Source organism: Neodiprion fabricii, chromosome 1, assembly GCF_021155785.1.
Source record: "Neodiprion fabricii isolate iyNeoFabr1 chromosome 1, iyNeoFabr1.1, whole genome shotgun sequence".
In the NCBI taxonomy this organism is placed as follows: domain Eukaryota; kingdom Metazoa; phylum Arthropoda; class Insecta; order Hymenoptera; family Diprionidae; genus Neodiprion; species Neodiprion fabricii.
This window is the reverse complement of record NC_060239.1, coordinates 19,812,260-19,830,799: the sequence shown is the minus strand read 5'-3', so window position 1 is coordinate 19,830,799 and position 18,540 is coordinate 19,812,260. Positions and strand designations below refer to the sequence as shown.

General features: G+C 38.7%; 1 protein-coding gene across 1 annotated transcript in view; it reads right to left on the bottom strand.

Moving 5' to 3' along the window:
* Positions 1-18,540, bottom strand: part of LOC124185645 (vacuolar protein sorting-associated protein 8 homolog) — a 155,952-nt gene that overhangs the window by 61,284 nt on the left and 76,128 nt on the right. Inside the window, exons 7-8 of the mRNA XM_046576603.1 lie at positions 11,617-11,757; positions 1,356-1,805 (exon numbers count right to left, since the gene is read on the bottom strand). Coding sequence (XP_046432559.1) covers positions 1,356-1,805; positions 11,617-11,757 — 591 coding nt within the window. The remainder of the gene's footprint in view (positions 1-1,355; positions 1,806-11,616; positions 11,758-18,540) is intronic.

Genomic DNA, 18,540 nt, shown 5'->3' with positions numbered 1-18,540 from the left:
TTCACCTTCGAGACGGACATTCTGAGACTTGAACAACTTGCGCGCCGTTACCTCCGGCAATATTCTACAGAAGGAGTTATACAGATTAGTTGAAATTCTTTAAAGTTAGACAATAGTAGAGTGGGCATCACTAATTTCCAAATGTAAGATACTTACGTTGAAATTTGTGCAAATTTAGCCTGAACTTATGCTTGTATGTAAATGAATTAAAACAATAGGATTAATTTTAGAGAACATAAAACGGGTAGGCAAAAGACCTAATTTCTTATATGTTAGTAAAAATATCTTTTGATTCTTCAACCTTGATAATCTCCTTCAAGTAGAAGCCCAAAGTCTCAGAAGTTTAGTCGTCGGCACTTCGTAGACCAAGGATACATCATGAAAGAAACCCATAGTTCTCAGCAATTATTCACCACGTTTCATATGAACGATTTTTGTTAGTAATAATATGGCCGTTAGTTAATAATATGGCACGTTAACTATCTTCCCTTTCGGTCAATCGATCTATATCCGTATACATAAGGTTAGCGTACTTCTGTTCCTTTTAAATGAATTTCTTATTGCAGTCTAACTCTATCTGTCATTCTCACGAAACATGTATATTAGGGTGTCCGTTATTTACCAAGTTGGCTTTTTTCACTTGGTATATGTATATGTATTGTTACAGTGATGGTGTGTAAAAGCGGAGTTTAGACTAGTGTGTTCGTGCCGTCCAATTCAACTATATTATATTGTTCAGTGATGATGATTGCATAAAACAAAACACATGCGGTCATAGTCTGAACTTAAGGTTAGTAATTTATATGTGTACTCGGTTATATACCCTGAACTTCGAAATATTATTACTTGCTCGATGTTTTCTTTAATCGCTATAACATATAAAATGTCTTAATCAGTATCCAAATCTGGAGCTGAAACGTCCACAAAAATTTGATGTTTCTACTGGCCTACATTTCCAAGATTCCTACTCGAATAATTCATCAAGTCACAAAAAAAATCGTACAGCCCGTTAATCTTTCGAAGCATTCCCCTTCCCCCTGTTTCATTCCAGCATTGCCGTTCCACCAATTTCATTCGCCGTCCTGTGCGTTAACTTTGTGCAGTAAGCTATTCTTATATTAAGCTCATGTGCGAATTTCACGTTGACTATACACTAATTTATATTGTATATCAAGATGGGGACATAAAATATTGCACAGTTGGCAGTCACTACTGTAGAGTGTGACTGTATTTTGTGCTTAATCTCAAAATAGTAAATGGTTTCAGTGTACGCTGAAATTGAAAAAAGTGCCAACATGTGTTTCATCCACTGAGTAGAACCTATTTATGCTCTTTTGATTGTGGTCTATATTTACTTGATGTATGTCCAAACAATCAACGTCAAGCAAGACGATGATGGCCTGTAATGAATCCAATCGTTCTTCTTGTTCATACAAGCTCACTAACTGTTGAGAGATAAGTGGCGGTAATCGTGGAGCCAGACTTCCATTCAACAGTGGGCCCTCAAGTGCTCGTAAATAGCTTCCTCTAAATTCGTCTGTTTCGCATACAAGTTCCCACAGTTTGCCAAATAATAAGTCGGTATTTTCTAATTGTATGCAAAAATTCACGCAGCTCTCCACCACTTCTGCGCAGTTCTCGACGGAGCAGTGATTTAAGTCATCCATGTACTGAATTAAAACATCACAGACCTTGTCACGGGCAATCTGCTTACGGCGTTGCTTGGAACCACACAAACCTACGACAGCTTGTCCTTTGTCCTGATAAAAAGAAAGCCCCAAGGCAAGGGCTTCTGGGAAACGCCGCTAAAATTTAAAAATTAAATTTCAAACAGTGTAACATGGTAATTTTGGTGAGTATGGAAATGTAAGTATTAACCATATGGTAACTGAATGCCGATCGGGGTTATAATGAGATTTTCGTAGAATAATAATCGAACAAATTTATTTAATTATTGATGTTTTCTTTCGCTTATTTACTTCATTATTGTAATAATATCAGGGACTTCACTGTGCGCTGTACTCGCTTCGACTTTGCCGCTACGCGAGTCACTATTTCATAGTTGGCGTGGCCTAACTTATTCTCATCTTCAGGATGACACAATAACCTTCCGCATTTTTACCGGATTTTTTTCAATATATTATACATAATTTTTGAGTGTTTAATTGATACGTTATATGATTCTTCATCTATAACGTAATTTTCGAATTTTTGCCAATAACGTATTACGTGTGCCACAAGTTCTAATCATTCCTTGCCGTGTCTCCATCGTGTATTTGAATTTTTTTTTCACAACTTTTCACAATAATGAACTAAGCGAGAGCTGTTAATATAAGCTGTCAATATGAGCTGTCAATACCCTCTGGCTGTCACCTAAGCGGTAATTTCAGGCAAATGGTTAAGTTTGTTTTATGCCCTTACCATACATGTTTGAGAATATTTCAGGACGGACTTTACTCAGGAAAATATTTGTAAACAAATAGAACAAGTGAGAACAATCATTTGAAGATTAAGGGCCTTAGGAATGTTCCTCAAGTGGCCTGGAAGGTGTCTGGACATCGAGGACTCAGGATTACAAATCTTACAGTCCTCTGATGGCCTAGCAAAAATTACGGGGCAAGTGCGTCGGAGCAGCCTCAAGATGCACTCCTTCTGGGTTCCTTAGACGACGCCTGTCCGCCACAGCCGAGGAACTTCACAGAGCCCTTCGAACCCCTCGAATAAGAAAGTTCTCTTAGACTTCGCTTCCAGCTACCCTCGTCTTCGGACACCCTCCTCCAGAAGAACCATTTCCATCACCGGTCTTTCCCTTACCAGGCATATTTGAAATGAATAGCTTTGTCAGTTTGACGCAACTTATTCTATATATACATATTCTTTCACTTTCAAACTCTTCCCGTCAATCCCGAATGGTTATCACAATTTCTACTTTCACACAGTACTATCTTTAAATTTCTAACACCATACCTAATAAAGCCTTCGAGGCTTCAGCTGTCAGATTCTATCTAATTTATGGTTTCTGAGATGAAATCACGTTGAAGAACTTTTTTTTGTTTTTTTTTCCCCTGACCGACTAATCAATTAGGAAAACACGCGTGATTGGTCAACTGCAAAGTTCACGTTGTGCGGTTGCAGTTCTGATATAAATGGGGACACCCTGTAATGAAGCAATTAGCATCAGGTTGGCTTAAACCTGATGTAATAAACTGTAGTGTCTACGAAACGTCAGCAAAATATCGTTCTCCAACGCGGCTAATTTATTTATCTCAAAACCATTTTTATAGTATAGGGAAAATAGATATATGTCAACTCTATAAAGCATTTCATTTGGCAAGGAGATTGTAAATCAAAATGCACACAAAATACAAATTCGGGTACAGGTGATAAAAGAAATTAGAGTACGATGTGGTCAAGGCGGTTGAGTCACGAAAAGATTAAAAACTACTGACTTTCAAGGCCATACAGGTGAGGACTGGATACTTGTATTCTACAATCTCTACAACCCTATAGGATAAAAACGAATATTACCAACTAATTTATATCAATATTTTCATACATGGGTATGTATGTGAAAAAATGATGGATTAAAAATAATTAGAAAGCTATGTTTTTAATATCATCAGCCACAGAATATTCAAAACTCGAATGCTTAATAACGTGCACCACAGCAGAGAAATGTGGGACAAGTTAGTTACCATCCACGAGAGGAAACCGGAATCGAACAAGCTGATGTTTCAAAATTTGAATGAGTGCCAGATGTCATCGAATAAAAAAGTGATGCTATATGTATATGGCACAACTTTAGAATATGGCTCGACAGCGCGCAGACATCGGAGAAAAAGTATCCGACTCGGCTGTAATGGCAAAGATACTTGAAAGCCTACCCAGTAAATTTAGTGCGCTCATAACGGCCTGGGACAGCGTAGTCCCAGAGTATCAGATATCGATGCTGCAAAAACGGCTCATAAGACAGAACAATCGTCTATGACAAGATGATGCTGGAGCTAGTGTACTAGCCGTCATGACATTAGCTAAAAGGAAAAAGGTAAGGATTCGAACAAGAGATCATTAGAAAGGAAGCTTACAAGAATCGTGTGCTATTATTGTAAGAGAAAGGATTACATCAAATGAAAATGTCGGAGGAGAATCCGAGACGAGAAAGAAATGGGGAAATCTGTTACGTTGGTAAAGGCAGAGCGCGTTGATAAAGGTGAAATAACGAAATAAAATATACCGATTGGTGAGCTTCAATACCTGCTCAGATTGGAACAGAAGGAAGGCCTGGCTTATCGATACTGAAGCTTCTCGACATATCACATTCAGAAAAGAATGGTTAAGTGATTACCGTTAGAGTGCACGCGACATGGTGACTCTTGGAAACAACAATGTGTGTGCAATTCAAGGTTGTGGCGCAGTAAAAATCAAGTCTCATAAACAATAAGTGAGAAGACAGAATATTGCAAAATGTATTGTATGTGCCAAAACTAAATAAAAATCTGTTTCCGTGGGTGAATATACGAAAAAGGGTTGGAAGCAAAATTTAGTGATGAATACATTAAAATACTATTCGAAGGAAAACTAATCGCTTAGAGGGTCAGGCAAGAAAACAATGTATATAGGATGTTTATCAAAGTGATAACGAACAGTGAAGCGAACGCGGTAGCAAGTGATATAAAAGGCATAAAAGCCTAACAAACGTGCGGGCACTTAACTGAATGATAGATAGTGGACTTGGTCCAAGCGTGAAGTGTACGGCAAATGACAGTTACTTTTGTAAGGTCTGTCAACTTATAGGCAAAGTACATAGAATACTGTTTAGCAAAACTGAAATTCGTGAATCGACATACATTACCTCGGAAATTCTTTCACAGTGACGTGTATGGACCAATGGAGGTTGGATCACTTGGTGAAGCAAGATATTTTGTCATATTCATCGACAATAATTTAGGGTGCTTCCGCACGGTGTACTTTATAATACACAAATCAGAAGTGTTCGATCGATTGTAGGATTTTGAATTTAGCACCTGGTGGTGACAAGTTTGTCCAACCCATCAAGAGACTAAAAACCGACAACGGGAGAGAGTATGTTAATCAACAGATGATGCAGTACCTGGCAAGCAAAGGAAAATAGTTGGAAAATACAGCTCCATATAGAGGAGATTGGGGCACGACGGACCGTTCAAAAAATGTGGTAAAAAATAATAATTTCTTTTAATATTGCGTTACTGTTGAAGTTTTGTTAAGCATATATTAAATGAAAGTATGCAACATTCTTTTAAGAGGAACAAAAAATTACTTAAAGATTTTTTAAAAATGATATTTTTGGTAAAGGCCATTTGCTGCGAAATATTAATTTTTTTCATCATACATATTAATAGAGATAAATGATTTATTTCATGCAAGTGAATGAAAGGATGCCCAATTACTTGTAAATAAAAAAAAAACACAATGCAAAATTTTTGGAGGGGGTCCATCGTGCTCCGATATTTTTTTTTTTTTTTTTTGTTAACTATGGCATATTATTTTGAAAATAATGATGCATTTGTTCGAGATAGATCAAAACAACTTGTACCCAGTGCTCAAAAGCCACAAAAAATAATTAACGGTTTAGGGTGTCCGTCGTGCACCGGTCTCTCCTACAACGCAACAGAACGGGAGGGCCAAGAGAGAGAGAGAGAGAGAGAGAGAGAGAGAGAGAGAGAGAGAGAAAGAGAGAGAATCTTATTCCGGTAGGAGGTACAAGTTCAATGCTTTACGCGGCAAGACTTCGAAAGTCTATGTGAGCGGAAGCAATAAACACATCACGTATATTTATACTGAACATGTCAACTCAGGATATTACGCAGTTCGAGATCTGGATGAAGAAGAGACCAAGTACAAAACATATGCGAATGTCCAGGTCAGCGGCGTACAAACTCAATCCAACTCAACTACGAACAAAACTAGATCCGAAGGAAAAGAACGTAATATTTGTTGGATATCAGAATGACTCGACAAAATATTAAATAAGATCCTGAAACTTGACGAGTGACGTAAGCACGAGATGTAGTTTTCAATGAAAGCGAAATCACTCAATAATCCCTATCAAAATTGAAGGAACAATGCCACTTGATCAAGTGAAAAAAGAAAATAATCAAGCTGAAGAAAATGAGCAAGAAGAATTTCAAGTTGCCCAAGAAAACGAAGAGTACAAGGCTATCGAACAAAATGATGTTCAAGGTAATGAGCGAGCTGGGGCAAGACATAGTCAGATGGTGGATTGAAACATGAAACAACTCAGAGATTGGTCAGCAATTCGATTACTTGCGAGATGCCAAGTAAATCTTTAGACCAGGCAATAGAGATTTTTACCTGACAAAAATATTACCAGGATACCGATTGTGCTATCACAGTGAATACAGTCCATAGCTATATTCTGTTATGTTTTCGACTCGCAACTCTCATTTATTAATTTGTTATAAACATTTAAAAGCAAAAAATCGTTGTTTTTTTTTTTTTTTGTTTTTCATGTGTAAAATCAAAAATAATGAAGAAATATTGATGCTTTGAACAGACGAATTGTAGAGAATCAAAATACGAAAAAAATGAGCGCTGAAACGACTCCATTGCATTATCATTAACGGAGAAACGCCAGAATACCGAAAAATCAGCATTTTTTCAAAAATTATCAATGCCGCTATTTTTTGAGTTATAACGTGAAGGTGCGGATATTGAACAAATTGAAGCCTGCGTACCCTGGAATGGAGAGAGGGCCGAGAAGGAGACGGCTTGCGAACTAACTCTAACTAGCAACGCTCGTAAGTCAGTCAATCAATCAACACACCGTTAACGCGACGTGCTAGGTCTTCCAAGTCAAGGACTGTCAAATGGTGTGTGAGTGAAGCGTGCTACCAAGGATAATATTTTTCAATTTTACCACCTGCATTGGGATTATACTCCGGACTGTTGAGGTAGCAAAAACTGTTATTTGGCATATAACATTATGTGTCAGGAGTCAATTGCCCGCTATTCTCGCTCCTCTTCCCACGCATTCCTTGAGATTATCAAAGACTCCTCGAACGTTAGCCGTGCCGCCAGTCACGGACACACGATTCTCGGGCCTAATGCAGCTAGCTACTCGACAACTATATTAGTTTGGTTCGGGACTAGGTAAAATTTGGTGCCAGCGAGTCGTGGATCACCGGCGCAATACGGCCCGTTTGTGCCCCTACACTTGTCTTCGTCGTTTTGCCTAACGATTTCGGATCGGATGATTTGATTATTTCCGTCACAAAGTATAGTACTACAAAAGGTATATTCTGATTTTGCGTTAAAATGCTACGAAATAGATGAAAAATGCTTGCAAACATGACTGAAAACAGCTGAACGCGTGAAAGCGGTTGAGCAGTGGAGATAGAACAGCATTGCAGACACGAGGAAGCGCGGATGTGTGCAGTAATACAAGCGCACTACGCACAAGTTATAAATCTTTATGTATACGCGGTTCCCTGCGTTTGCCGTTCTATCCCCATAACTCAACCGCTTCCACACGCTCGTCCATGTCAAGTCATGTTTGCAAGTATTTTTCATCTATTTCACAGCATTCTAACGCAAAACAAGATTATAAGTTTTGTAGTACTATACTTTTACTTTCAAAACCTGTTTGGAAAATTGAAATCGGATCATTTTGGACGAATGCAGCAAGATAGTACATAAACAACTACTAATTGCAATCACGTAAAAACCAACTATTCGACAACGCCTGGGTTGTGCACACATTAAGTACCTATTAATCACTACTATCTGCCGGAGAGCCTGCACTACAACTTGAAAAATGGCGGCGCTATCAATTTTTGAAAAAACGCAGATTTTTCCAGTTTTACAGATTTTTCTCCGTTAATAATATTCTGATTTAGTCGTTCTAGCGCTCATTTTCTTTGTTTTTTGATTCTCTACACTCGTCTATTCAGAGTATCAAGATTGCTTCGTTAATTTTGAATGACAAGGGGATGACGAAAAAAACACAATTTTTTGCTTTCAATTGTTTATAAAAAGTTTGTAATTGATAGCTTTGAGTCAAAAACATAACAGAATATAACTACGGATTGTATTTCATGGTAGTATTTTTGTCACAGAATCACTCATTTTCTGCTCTATTCCTTTGGTCTACTTCCCGTGCAGAAATTTATATCGGCAAACAACATTGTGAAATGAGCCGGCATCGCGCTAACATCTGCAAACCGATCTAATGGGTTCACACTGCTTTTTTAGTTGGCTAGACATCGGCACGATGATGGCAGTCGATGTAATGGTTATCTGATTAAAGATATTCTTGGATATGAAGGTCACAACTCAAAACACTTTTTATCGTGTTAACGTTTCGGCCCTGGTGGGGGCCCTCCTCAGAACAATTTTATTTAAAATATCTGTCACGGACAAAAAATAAAAATGATATACAAATAGGTTTGACAAAGTAAGACATATTGATGTAACTTTTATGCAAAGGTGTTGAAGAAGTATAAAAGAGAGATTACCTCATATGTGATAACACTTCCAATTAATTAATGCGTGTTGATAATTAAAAATAAAAAATAAATAGAACAAATAGGCAAAACGAACGAAAACGAAACACACTACATTGGCCACACGTAACTCCCACGAATTCATATTTATAGTTTGTTTGTTAAAAGAATTAAAATGCACAGCCGTTATGGTTGAGTCAGAGCACTTAAGAACGGTGGAACGTCTAGTGTGTAGTGGGAAGAGGTCGATCTCATAGTTATCAGAGCAACGCAGAGTCAACGGGTTAGACAGAAAAACAAAAAATCTTTTTTTTTTGTGTTAAGAAGGTAAAATCGAGAGCAAGCTCAGTCGGTAATGGACAAAATTACGATGGTCGTATCACAGAGGTGTAAATATTGCTTAGGTGTTCTATGTCTTGTTTACGGTTGACAGAATTAGGATGTGCTACAATATTGCACATTTCCAACAGAAGCCTATTATAATACAAAGGTTCGACATCTATAATACTAGCTTGAGAATAATTAAAAGAGTGGTCGAAATCGATGGCATGTCTCGTCAATGCGGTATAATTATCCTCGTGTTCGTGGATGTTGCGTCTATGTTCGGTTATCCTGGTGTGTAGTTGTCTACTAGTTTGACCTATGTAAGCCTTGTTGCAATGATTACAAGGTGTTTTGTAAACTACACCCGAGCGATTGACCAGGGGTAAGGGGTCTTTACCCGAATCGAACATCGAGGATATATCATGTGTACATTTGCCCACAAATTGAATTTTGTATTTGGTTATCTATTGGTATTCAGTATCGGTCCGGTTGTGATATGGACCGGCAGTCAATGTACCGTTTGAGTATCTGCACACAATACTGGTCGAACACTGGTTGTAAAGCGGCTCCCCAAGCAATGTTCCAGTATTGGCGTGTAATATCTGCCAAATGTTGGCCGTAGAGCGTCTTCCCAAGCAATGCTTTAGTATCGCCGTGCGATATCTGTGCAATGTTGGCCGTAGAGCGGCTTCCCAAGCAACGCTCTAGTATTGGCGTGCGATCTCTATCCAACGTCGGCATGAGATTTGCAGCCGATGCCACCCACGTTGGCTCGCGATATCTGTCCTACGTTGCCGTCAGAATTGAAGCCCGCGCCACGTTTAGCCGTTGGCTCAGGGAATCTGTCCAACGTTGGCCCTAACGCGGAGGATAATGCACGGGTTCAGCTTTGGCATCCAGTATAGATATAATTACAGCCGTACGCTGGCAGCGAGTGCACCGGCTGAAGATGGGCACACGATATCGAGCCAGCACTGACCAAAGTTGGCTACTCAATATCTCAAATTTCAATTGCCAATGTAATCAACAGTGTCTATCGTATCGACTGTTTGGACTGTGATGAAATACATATTGAGCAATCCTCTCAACACCTAAAAAATAGGATAAGTGGACATGGATCGAAAGTTAAATGTGGTGATACAGATAATAGTGCTCTTGCATCGCATTCTTTAATGTTAGGTTACAAGTTTGACTTTGATCGTGCATCTGTTGTTATCACAGAGAGCAATTACTACAAAAGAAACATCAAAGAAATGATTAACATTTGTAGAAATAACAACATAACATGTAACCGAAAATCTGATATTCAGCATCTAAGTCATTTGTATCATGATTTTATTTAGTTCTTATGTTCCCATCTCTGAAAATTTGACTCTTGTTGTCATTGATCAAAATCAATAGTGAAGCTGTGTATCGACCTGATCTAATCACTTCTGCTGAATACAATACCTTAGCCTGAAGGATGACAAAATATTTTGTAAGTAATTTTAATTAATCCAATCTTTCCGAATTTCTTAGTATAAACCATTTTTATGTATTTACTTGTAATCGTAACATGAATATCTGCGATGTTCTGTTATTTATTGTTTAGAATTATCGCTTAAAATGTATGTACGCCCTCATGGGTCATGTGATCCGATTTAAAAATTGTGATTTACAAAATTTAAACAGTTACAAAAATACGTTTTTTCATGTGAAATTAAATTTAAAAGAAATCGTACACTATCTATTTTTTAAGAGTAAGAAAAGGGCTGACGTTAAAACAGACACACAGAAACTGATTGGATACAAACTGGCACCGAGGAATGGAATTGAAAATCAATCAAACCAGCGATAGGCACTTACGAGCGACAAATGATTTATCAATATTATTACTCACATTCTGAGATGAATTTTGACCTCAATTCAAATAAATAGAATTAAAAAAATAAAGTTACTGAATAATGAATTTTTTTCCTTTCGACCCAATTTTGTATGGTGCAAATCAACGTTAAGGTCAACTAAGTCAAAGTGTCATATCTCTACGGTAAATAACTTATTCTGTGCATATTTCATATTTGCTTTTTAGAAGTTCATGAAACTGAATTCATTTAATCGCGTTTATGTCAGGACTATATTTTCAGGGATCCAAAAAATTACTTGCGCATTAGGTTTTATCATTTCGTCCTTTGGCAGATATATTCTTAGATTTATTATCTCAAAATTACTGTAAGGAACTATAGCTCCGGTGAATATAACTCATTTCCCAGACTGTAACATACCAAAAATTTTACCAAGAAAATTTAAACTCTTGAAGTAATGGTTTCAATGACATACAATGATAATACACGTAGCATCAATTACCAAAAATCAAAGCTCTTACGAAACTAAACACGCAGTCTTATATATCAACGAAAAATGCGGTTAGAACAGTATATAGTAGATAATGTGGATATGTTTTTACATGTTTATATGTTTTTCATCGGTTTGTGACGTATGTTTTAGTTGGAGACGCAATAATATTCCAGCAAAACTTTTCAAGAACTCAAGTTAGAAAACGAGATGTTATTCTATAAAAATCGCATTATAACCACTTACGGCATCCGGAAGGTTAACTGAATTTCGCTAGTTTTTTTCAGAGTAGCTACTGGGTGATTAATATTACATATGATAGATATGATATGTACAAAGGTAAATGTCGAATCGATTTTGAGTATGGTTGGTAAACATGTGCGAAATGCATTGGGCCTCTTATTCATTTCCCTTGTTGCCAATTCGTAATATTAAATTAGAGATTTGTAAAAGCACTTACTTGCAGTGTTAAGTGGCGTAAACGTTCAGTCCAGGTTCTTATGCAAACTGCGTGAAGGCTTTTGGTTCCGAGTAGTAGCAGTTGACTGCCAAAAGCGATTACTGTATTATAACAAGCTCTTTCACCCGCCAACGCCATTGCCTGTAAAGAAATTATCCTGAACTATGTATCAGAATTTTTTTGTACAAGTCCCTCTTGTGAGTCTATACACTATAGCATATTTTCTACTAAACAGATAGTCGATATTCTGATATTTTTTTCACAAAAAATATTACGTGATGTCGACATTTATTATTTATTCTAATTTTATTGAATTTTCATATGTATTCAAACCATTGAAACTACATACCCAAACTGGTAAACAGTGGTGGTCAAAATGATGTTGATAAAAGTCATTTTGGGTGGGGGGGGAGCTAGCTTTCCGGTAAGCTAACCCTCCAATTTTCAAAATAGTTTATTTTATGACAGAAACGAGATCGAAAATTGCATTTTGTGGCAGTGCAGAGCTTATTAATAGCTCTTTGATTTGTGGTTTTTTCGACTTTTTTTGAGCACTAAAACTCAGATTGCCAGAAAAATATCTTTTGCCAGAGCTTCTGGTTTTAATGATGCTATCGTCAACAAGTTTTTTGACTTAATAATTGAATTATTAGACAAATATAATTTTCAGGCAAGTCGAATCTATAATGATAACGAAGCCAGTATTACGACTGTTCCAAATTGTACGCCGAAAGTCGTTAATTTAAGAGGAAAGAAGCAGGTTGGAGCACTGACATCGGCTAAACGAGGAGAAACCATTGCGAGTGTATTTTATAGTAAGGCAGCTGGGAATTTCATTCTGCCTCTAATGATTGTTTCACGCAAAGGAGAGAATGTGGCACTAATTCATGGATGTAATCCCGAAACGTTTCCTGTCTATCATCCGCCAGGTTGGCAGGAAACTGAAACGATTTGCCTAAAATGGTTCGATCACTTTAAAAAGTATGCTAAACCAAGTAAAGACGATCTAGCCCTTTCAATATTAGATGGCCATGTTACTCATGTCAATAATGTAGCTCTCATCGAAGCAGCAAGTAGCAATACAAGAAGAGTTCTACTTACAAATTCCTGTTACCGACAGTTGCCGACATCCTCCCCGTACTTAAACCCTTCTCCGCGATAACGCCACAGTCTGCCGTACCGACTTAACGTCAAAAACGTGCAACCTTACCGACAATCGTATCAGTCGACGGACAAAATCGCACTGCCTTACCGACAATTCTTGTCGGTCGAAAGTTAAAATCGTGCTGCTTTACCGACAATCTTACCGACCGAAGGTCAAAGTCTCTATATTATGCTCGCGTGCCAACGGTGGAGGGTGCAACGGGGGGCGTGTATTTTTTTACCGACCTGAATGTCGGTTACCCATCCCGCATTGTTTTTCCACAATAAGACTGCTGATGTGTAATATCAATCATCTCACATACCTTTCCCACGCTATCAACCACGCGACGTTCCAAAATTAATCCACTTACCCGGATGCCGGTTTGATATCAACCACGTGACATTTTTTCCGTACCAAATTTCAAATTTATGTAGTGGGGGACGTTATCACAGTTAAAAGGGAAAACTTCAACGCCAGTCTAAAGCTGTTCTTCCTGCAAATGAAAAGTGCTCTACAACAACAACGTGAAATCTAGAACATTGAAGAAGCTCAACATCTACTGGAAATTGGAACTCAACTAAATCAACTCACAAGAGATTTCGAGCAAACACGAATTAATAGTGACGATCATGGACTTCTCAAAACTAAACGAAATTGCGGGGCTGGAGAGGTTTCTGCCGTTGAAAAAAGTTTCGGACCTTGAAGCCTACTTCAAATACAGAGTCAGCGGTGTTCGTCGGGTTGAAACGAAATTTAGTGATAAGATCGTTCTGGATTGGAGGACTCGATCACGGCTCTTCTACCAAATCGACTGACGAAAGCTCTCCAAGAAGATGAAGATATATTCTAGAAGATGGTGACACCAAGTAACGACACTCGGTTGAGTCTACGCTATCTGGGTGGGCCATATAATCAACTCGAATTTGTTTATGTGTAATCTAAGTATCACATACACATATTTTATACCATTTAATAGTAGAACGTTCAATATTGCATAAAAAATATCGAAAATTATATGTATTTGTCACTCAGCGCTAAGCCTGTCCCCCTTTACGCCAACAAATTTTTGTAATAGTAATTCGAATCGCGTTTTACAATATAATAAAGTGCTATTCTGAACACCAATGCACAAAGACGAAGGTTTTTAAGCTGCGTTCGAACCTCGTAACTGTAACGTGAACTCTACGATGAGTTTTTAGCGAACTCAGTTAAGGATAGAGTGCAAGGTCGACCAACATCTGAGTTAGCGTACGTTCGAAGCCGCAGGTCATACGGAGTTGGATTACTATCGCTCTCGGAATGTAAACCATGATTGAATTGGTTTATAGATTAGTCAAGGATGAGATGCAAGGTTGAGACGCAGTTGAGATTTCGTTCGACAAGTTTTCATTTATTTTATATCATGTAATTGTTCTAGTGCGTACTGCTCCACGCACACGGACGGCTTCGCGCGCGCACACAAACATACGTACAGCTGCCCCATAAAAAGGACGCTCATCACTGCAAATGATCATTTAGTATCAACTTGTCAAGTATGCGTAAGGAAAAAGCTAAAGATGTGATCCACGAAGTGTTTGAGATTGATCGATATTATGGAATCGGCGTACAAAATCTTGGGCAAATCATCATGAACAGCAGAAATTGATAAATGGATAAAAGTCGGAAGTCAAAATATTCGGCTTCTCAACAAAATTTTGCGAAAGACTTCAACAACTAGAGAAAAGACGAGAATTATCACAACGATCGGACTCTTGAAAGAGCTCAAGGAAAAATTCAAACGTCTTCAGAAAGCGGGTGGAGGTACGCGGAAAGAAAGAAGAAGCCATCGAATTCACTGGGTAGATTTGGAATCAGCTTTTGAGGGAAGAATTCGAACTAGATCCGTCGTCAATTTGAAGCATAAAGATGTGGAGAGATTTCTAGAAGACGCAAAGGTACTGGCTGTGACAAGACTAAAAAACGCTTCAAAGAAAGCCAGAAGCTTGAAAGCCAACGTCATCCTGGCTTGTAAATTTGAAGTTAGAAAAGATGATCACGCTGTGGAAGAGATAAAATTTTTAAATACGAGAAATGAAATCATCCTCCAGACAACGGATATTAACGAATGGTTCATCGAAAACGCGACAGAGCGTTTGTTGAAAAAGTTGAAGATTTCCAGGAAAAGGATTCGGGCTGGTCGTTACTTGAAATTATAAATCTTGCCATCAACATTAAAAAGTATATGCCATTACGAGGTGGTCTGAATACCCACACCCCGTTACCCAAGCATATCAGTGATAAGAAGGCTGTAGTAAACATCAGAAACAACGACTCCTACTACTTTCTTTGGTCGGTCACCGCAGCTTTGTTCCCAGCCGACAACAACAATCCCAACGCGACCAGCTCGTACCCGCATCTCAGTTCAGTGCTACGGTATGATGGTATAAAGTTTCCTATTTCTCTGGACAAAAACATCATTTCAAAAGTTGAGAAACTTAACGGATCTTCCATCAACGTTTATAGTATAGACCAAGGTGATCGGAAAAAAGTGAAATAATACCGATTCACCTAAGTCAGAACGAGTCCGATAAACTTGTAATTCATCTTTTAGCCATATAAACTGAAATCACTGACAATGACGATGATGTTGATATGGAAAATTATGAAAATAATAGAATCTTTCATTTTACTTGTACTTGAAATCTGTCCCGATCAACAAGTTCTCAAATTGCTAACCGTAATGGTCGTACTTGTTTATGTGATAGATGTTTGACTCACTTTCAATCTGAAAGATGTTTAACAAAGCACAAAGTTTATTGCATGAGTTTGAACGGGACCAAAGTTGAATTACCCACAGAGGAGGAAAAGATTCTGAAATTCGAAAATTTTAAGCACAAAGAAACCGTTCCGTTTTGCATTTACGCGGATCTTGAATATTTGCTGCAACCTGCTCATATTCAAGTGTCAGAAAATAGAACAATTTACCAGAACCATATTCCGTACAGCAAAGCATATTACCTCCATTGCGCCTTCGACGATTCCATTTGAACGTTCAAAATTAACCGTGGAGAGACTTGCATTCAATGGTTTGTGAATGAGTTGGAGAAATGGGCACATTCGTTACAAGCATATTTCACAAGTGTTGTACTCATAGAACCGCTCAATTGCAATCAGCTTAACGAATTTGATTTACCAACGGTGTGTCACATTTGCGAAAAACCGTTCACGCTCGAAGACGTCAAACATCGTGATCACTGTCATTTCACTAGAAAGTACCATGGTGCTGCTTACCGAGGCTGTAATCTAAATTATCAGAACTCACATACTATCCCTGTGATATTCCGATAGGTATATCCGGAAGGTATGGTGCTACAGCTAATACAGCCAAACCAAATTTCCACAGCTGTACAATCTTTAATGAAAATATGATAATAGTTTAAAGGCGTAAAACAAGAGTTAAACTCTACAAACCATTGTATGCAGGCTTCTCCATTTTAGACCTTTTAAGATCCTTTATTTACGATTTCCATTATAATTATGTTAAAACGAAATTTGGACATCAGGCAAAATTGATGTATACCGACACGGATGGTTTAATATACTACTTTACCGTCCCCGATATTTACGAATGCATGAAACAGGACTTGGATAAATTTGATACTTCCGATTATCCACCTTATAATGTTTACAGAATGGCTCTAGTTAGCAAAGAAGTTCTCGGCCTGATGGAAGATGAGTGTAACGGAAAAATAATAACAGAATCTATTGGCTTGAGGGCGAAATTGTATTCGTTCACAGTGATGGGGAAGGATGAGGACAAGAAACGAGCTGAGGGTGTGAAAGGATCGCTATTAAAAACTGTTGAAAAAGTAGTTCTCGCATGTCGAGCTGTGCAAGCGCGAGCATACATGAGTAGTGTTAAGGCGCCGGAGCGCACTGTTTTTCATCAATAGTATTCTCCAAGTATAGTTAGTTGGCTGTAATACTAAGCATAATAAAGACGCACTTTTGTTGAACCTTATTACAGTGTCATATACTTTTCTTAAAACTACACCGTTCCGATCTCCTTAACCAAATAACCCAACAGGTTATGGGCCCAGACAAGCACACTGCGAAAAGTTCAGATTGGTAAAGCGAGAGAACGGTGGTAAGAAAGTGTGTATTTCGAGTTGTTTTTCTTCTTGTCGGTCGCCATTAGTGTCGCGGTGTACCGGTAATCGCGAACGTAGAGAAAAACTATCGAACGAAAATGGCAGAACCAACTCTGTTTAAGAACATCAAAAAGTTTGATGACTCGAATTTTCAAGCGTGGGAATTCCGAATGGACTCAATGCTCATCGCGAGCGCGATTGAAGATGTCGTAACGGGCACGCGAGTGATGCCGGCACAGGCAGAATCGGCAGACGGTAAAAAGTGGGTGAAAGACAATGCGACGGCCATGTGCATTATTTTGTCCTCAATTGAAGATTCCCAGCTCGACTGTTTGCTCAACTGTACAACAGCGAAGGAATTGTAGGATTCACGAGCAGAAATCAACGTCGAATAAGATATTCTTGCTGCAAAAATTTCATGGCCATTGCATGGATTCGAACGAGTCAGTTGTACAACACGTGTCCCACGTACAAAATATGGCATTTCAACTGAAGGATCTGGGAGAGATGATTTCAGACACGGCCATCATGGCGAAGGTTCTAGGAAGCCTACCGTAGAAATATGATGCTCTCTAGACAGCGTGGCACAGTGTATCGGAAGCTAGCCAATCGCTAGAAAACCTGCTCGAAAGATTGCTAAAAGAAGAGAGAAGAATCGGAAGTGACGATGACGTCACTCGAGCGTTAGCCGCTGCAAGTGTTGGCGGGAACAGAAAGAAGAAGTTCGCCGCAAGTGAAACAAAAGACGGCGAGAAAAGCCCTAAAAATGAAAAGTCAGGTGAGTGCTTTTACTACAAAAGAGAAGGGCATTATGCTCGTGATTGCCATAAAAAGAAACGGGACAAAGACAATACCGGCAATAGTTCAAATGGATGTGCGTTCGTCGCATCGTCAAGTGTACGAGGACAGAAACAAGAGAAATTTGAGACAGTGACATCTAGTGAAGTCGTTGAACGACTCTTGGAAGTCGATACAAGTGCTGTCTGGATTACCGACAGTGGGGCCTCGAGACGCATCACTTACCAACGAGACTGGTACAGCGAGTTTTATCCGAGAAGTGGCGAGACGATATCGCTCGGGGATAATGGAGTGTGTGATGTTACCGGTAGTGGCACTGTGCTCATTGACAGACTTTTGAATAGTAAATGGTATGAAGCGCGAATAGAAAACGTGCTTTACGTTCCCGAAATCCGAAAAAACTTGTTTTTAGTTGGCGTGTGTACTTCAAAAGGGTTTGATGTTGTGTTCAAAGGAAAGCAAGTGACAATAAATCATAGCGGTGAAATTTTCGGTGTCGGTGTGAAACAAGAAAATGAAATTTACCGAATGCTCTTCAGAACGAGAAAATCGAGCGAAACAAATGAGGCAAATGTGTCAACAGTGAACTTGCGTGTTTGGTATGAACGCAGGGGACGTGTGAATAATAAAGTGCTGCGAGAAATGGCGCAAAAGAGAATAATTCGAGGTGTGAAACTGACAGACGTTGACAATTTCTTCTGTGAGTCGTGTGCTCTCGGAAGAGCACACAGGCTTCCGTTCAAGAAGAACAAAAGAAAAGGGAAAAAAAAGCCCGCAGAATACATACATTCTGATGTATGCGGTCAATTCTCGGCGGAGTCGATAGGTAGTGCACGATACTGCATAACCTTC